Below are 4019 nucleotides of genomic sequence, written 5' to 3'. Positions count from 1 at the left end.
GGAGGGTACCACTTCCTCTCACTGCACCACTGTGAGGGAGACGTGGATTGAGGCAAATCGGAAAAGAAAACCGCCACCACCAACAAAAAACCAGCAGTGGCCAGACGCCAACACTTCTCGAGCTCCTGAGACTGACAGCTCTGAAAACTGCAAGCACCCTGGAGAGGCCTTCTCCCAAGGCCTGCTTTACTGGGGGCCCTTGGCACTTTCACAAAAGTGAAAGTAACTTTAAACCCCTTAAACAGGGGGAGGGGGGGATATCACAAGGTGACAAAAGCCCCGAAACGAAATTCTTAGCTCAACAACTATTGCAAGCAAAACCCAACTGGGAAGAAGACGCTATTCAAACCTCTTCAGCCCTCCGTGCAGGCAGCCGGCATGTAAGCAGCCACAGTTCTCTCCACAAACCCGGGGAAGGTGTGAGACGCTGTGGAGTCTGCTGCTTCCCTCAGACACTGGGAATGTCTGCTTGACACCTCTCTTTCTGTCTCCACCCCACTTCCTTCTATTTTTGTGGCTTAGAGAAGAACAGGAAGGGTGTACATTTTAAAAATGTTTTTGAGTGCTCAGGGCCTGCCTGTCTTCTAGAAGCTGGGAGACTTAGAACTTGCCTCAGAAGGTAGCTTTGACTCGGGGCCAGGGCTTCAGGATCTCCATCGCATCAAAGGGGGAGCTGAATGAACCAGAGTCCGGGAGGTTCCCATTTCCCCTGCACTGTGGTTGAGGGAGCCCGTGTTCACACGGCATGCACATCCTAATCCAGGGTTGAGAACAAACAGCAAAGACGTTTCTCAAGATTCTTCTCCTTGCCAGTGGCAGGGAGAGTAACTGCACTGTCCAAGGCTGAGAAGGCGTTCCTTAAACCTGTCTGTGCGTGAGCCCCGGTCTCCTGGAAGAGGCCTCTGTTGTTTTATTCTGCGGCATCTGGCAAGACCCGTGGGGACACAAAGCTTAAGAAGTGACAAACTGATGGCCAGCTCTTGAGGCCTCATTATTGCCCAATGGTCCTAAATGTGAATACTTTATCATGGAACTCGCCACACAAATACAAAATAGAAAGTACAATCGATGCGTAAGTCGAGTAAATCCTCCTGCAAGGAAGCTACTGGTGGTGTTTTTTTTTTTCTTCTCAACAACCTCTTCCAATTCATTCTTTATTTTTTATACTCCCTGGAGCCCCCAGCCCTGCTGTACCCTGTACTTGTCCTCAGATTTCCTCTTCTCCAGGCTGAAGTGAGCTGTTGTGGATTGGCCCCAGACTCAGGATAATCACACGGACAATGGCACCACGTCTTGCCTAAGCCTGCACAATTCCCACAATCAGTTACGGACCTGCCCATTGCGATCCACTGGCTGATTTGGGGGAAAAGGTTTCTAGGCCTTTCTTCCTGGTCTGTTTTAGTCGGTAAGTTCTCCTAAAACCTGTTCGACATCCAAGCAACACACAAGCTTCACATGGGAGGTGATTCTGAATGAGATGCGTCAGCTAAGAACTGAACCTGGGTCTCCCTCATGAAAGACTAGAATTTTATTATAGAACCACCCTCATACTCTGTGTAGGATTACCTTACTTAAAAAATTTAAAATACAGTTAAATGTGAATTTCCAGTAAACAGTAAATCATTTTTTCTTAGTATAAATATGTCTAATGCAATATTTGGGAAACATCCATACTAAAAGGGACCCTGTATCTGAATTTTTAATTTAACTAGGAATACTGTATTTTATCAGACAACATTCACTAACTCCTGGCCTATGTCTGTTCCACTTCTGATTATGTTTCAGAGAAGGGTTTATAAACAAAACTCACTGTCAATAGGTTGCTCCCATCTCACAGTTACCGTACAGGACAGGTCTGCAGCCCTGTGAGCTTCTGGGATGGTAACATTTTCTGGAAATAGGAAGCTTCCTAGCTCCCTTGTGGAGCAGCTGGTGGTTTCAAACTGCTGGTCTTGCAGTTAGCAGGCCAACGCATAACCCACTAAAACAGTGATGATACAGGTTTGCAGGTAAGTTAGCATCCATATTATGAGCTACGTCAGTGATGTAGGATTGAATCAAGGAGCTGACATGGTCTCAATCTGCTAGCTCTTCATGAGATGATGAGTAAGGGTATTTTAAGTTTACTTCTTCTCCCAGGGAATATGTAGCAATTTGAATAAGCTTATAACAAGCCATCATAGCTTCCGACAAAGACGTATGGGTTGGGAAGCTGCATGCCTAACTAAGTCTGCAGCATCGAACTCCTGGCACCTGGACTAGTGAACTAAGGATTCAGTTTGGGGAGAAGGTTCTTTGAAACTGGGCATGCTTCAGTTTAGTGAACACGTATCTCTTAAATGGACATGAAATATGTAAGTCATGAACAAGTCACATCTCGAGTTATACAGCTTCAAGGATGTGCCTCCCACCTTCAAGTCATTTCAGTACATTTGCAAAGCATCCACCTCAAGGTAGCTAACACTCTAAAGCAGTGTATTTGTTATAAGACTGCATACATTTGAAATGTTTTATGTATTGTGCCCAAACCCCAATGCCCCTGCCATTGAGTAGATTCCAACTCAAACTTCTATAGCATTTCTAAGATATGTGTGTATATATAATATTTTATATATTATATGATCACATATATTATATAAATAAATATGTTATATAAATCCATATATTATTATCTTTTTTTTGGTTCACCAGGTAACTTATTAGTTTTGAGTTACAGACCAGGAAAGCAGTGAGGGCCCTGCACATGTGAATCCCACTCCTCTCTGCCCCAGGAGCACCTGGCACTGCACAAGCTCCAGGCCTGTTTCGCTGGCTGCAGAGGACAGTGATGAACCTGTATTTACAGCCAATGCCCAACACGTGTGTTTGTTCTCTCCCTGTCTTCTAGCTCAGTTCCTGGCAGATGCTGGCTGTTTGTGTAAAAGCTAACCAGCCAGTAGCTGTAAACTTCATGGAAAGGCCTCACAGATGGGCACTGTGGGCCTGAGCTTGATCTGGGCACTTTCTGTGCCACCTGGGCCCTGGCTGTGACTGAGGGGGTCCCCATGTCCCAGGATGGTGATGGGGGAAGGGCAAGCTAGGCCAGTGAAGGACTAAGTCTTTATTGGGCTCAGACCAGGAGTTCATGGGTTTTTAGAACCTCTGTGTGCTTGTTGATCTTTGTCTCCTAGTTCTTCTCGGCCTGTTTCCCCAGCCTCATGAGCTGCTGCTGCTTCCTGTCATGGATTTTGGCCTTTTCCTTCCTCTTCTCCTCGAGGGTTGCTGTCACTGCCTGGTACTTCCAGCCCACCTCATGGGTTAGGCGGTCCAGGTAGGCAAACTTGTGTGTGGGCTTCGGTCGCACCACCTTGAGGGCAGAAGGAACCACCATCTGCTTTTTCTTATCATAGGTGGGTGCAATCCCATCAAACACTTTGAGCTGGTCCAGGGAGGCCTGGCCCCACTTGGTCTTGTGGGGCAGCATGCCTCGCATGGTTCGACAGAAGATGCAGCTAGGGGGAGGCCCAGAAGTGGTAGGGGCCTCGGGAGGGGTTGGTTTTCATGTGCTTCCGCTTCCGGAGGAAGGCCAGGTACTTCATCTTGTTTCTGTTGATGCCCTCACAGCGCACCACCACCACCACCACTTTGTGGCCCAGCAGCACTTGCTTGGCCACAATGGCCGCCAGCCGGCCCAGGAGATGGCCACGACCTGCCCCTCCGCCATCTTCAGCAGCCACCTGGGAAATCTATTATTATATCTTTAACAAAACATATATAATGGAATATAACATAAACAAAAATATCAAACTCTCTCCCATCAAGACGATTCTGACTCATAGCGACCCCATAGGGTAGGGGGAGAATGATCTCTATGGGTTTCCAAGACGCTAACTTTTTACAGGAGTAGAAAGCTTTGTCTTTCTCCCAGGGATCCTCTGGTGGCTTCAAACTGCTGACCTCGAGGTTAGCTACCTAACATGTAGTTGCTACACCACCAGGAATCTTGTTGTTTTATTTAGAAGGTACTATATTTATTTTAT

General features: G+C 46.9%; 1 protein-coding gene across 1 annotated transcript; it reads right to left on the bottom strand.

Annotated features, from left to right (window-relative positions):
- Positions 1-3166: 3166 nt before the first annotated feature.
- LOC142447237 (large ribosomal subunit protein uL13-like) lies at positions 3167-3472 on the bottom strand. Its single transcript, XM_075548943.1, has one exon. The coding sequence runs from the start codon at positions 3470-3472 to the stop codon at positions 3167-3169; it is 306 nt and encodes a 101-aa protein (XP_075405058.1).
- Positions 3473-4019: the final 547 nt, after the last annotated feature.

The sequence above is a fragment of the Tenrec ecaudatus genome, chromosome 4, assembly GCF_050624435.1.
Source record: "Tenrec ecaudatus isolate mTenEca1 chromosome 4, mTenEca1.hap1, whole genome shotgun sequence".
NCBI classification, from domain to species: Eukaryota; Metazoa; Chordata; class Mammalia; order Afrosoricida; family Tenrecidae; genus Tenrec; species Tenrec ecaudatus.
Note: the sequence above shows the minus strand (reverse complement) of the source record. Positions and strands in the feature narration are given on the sequence as shown.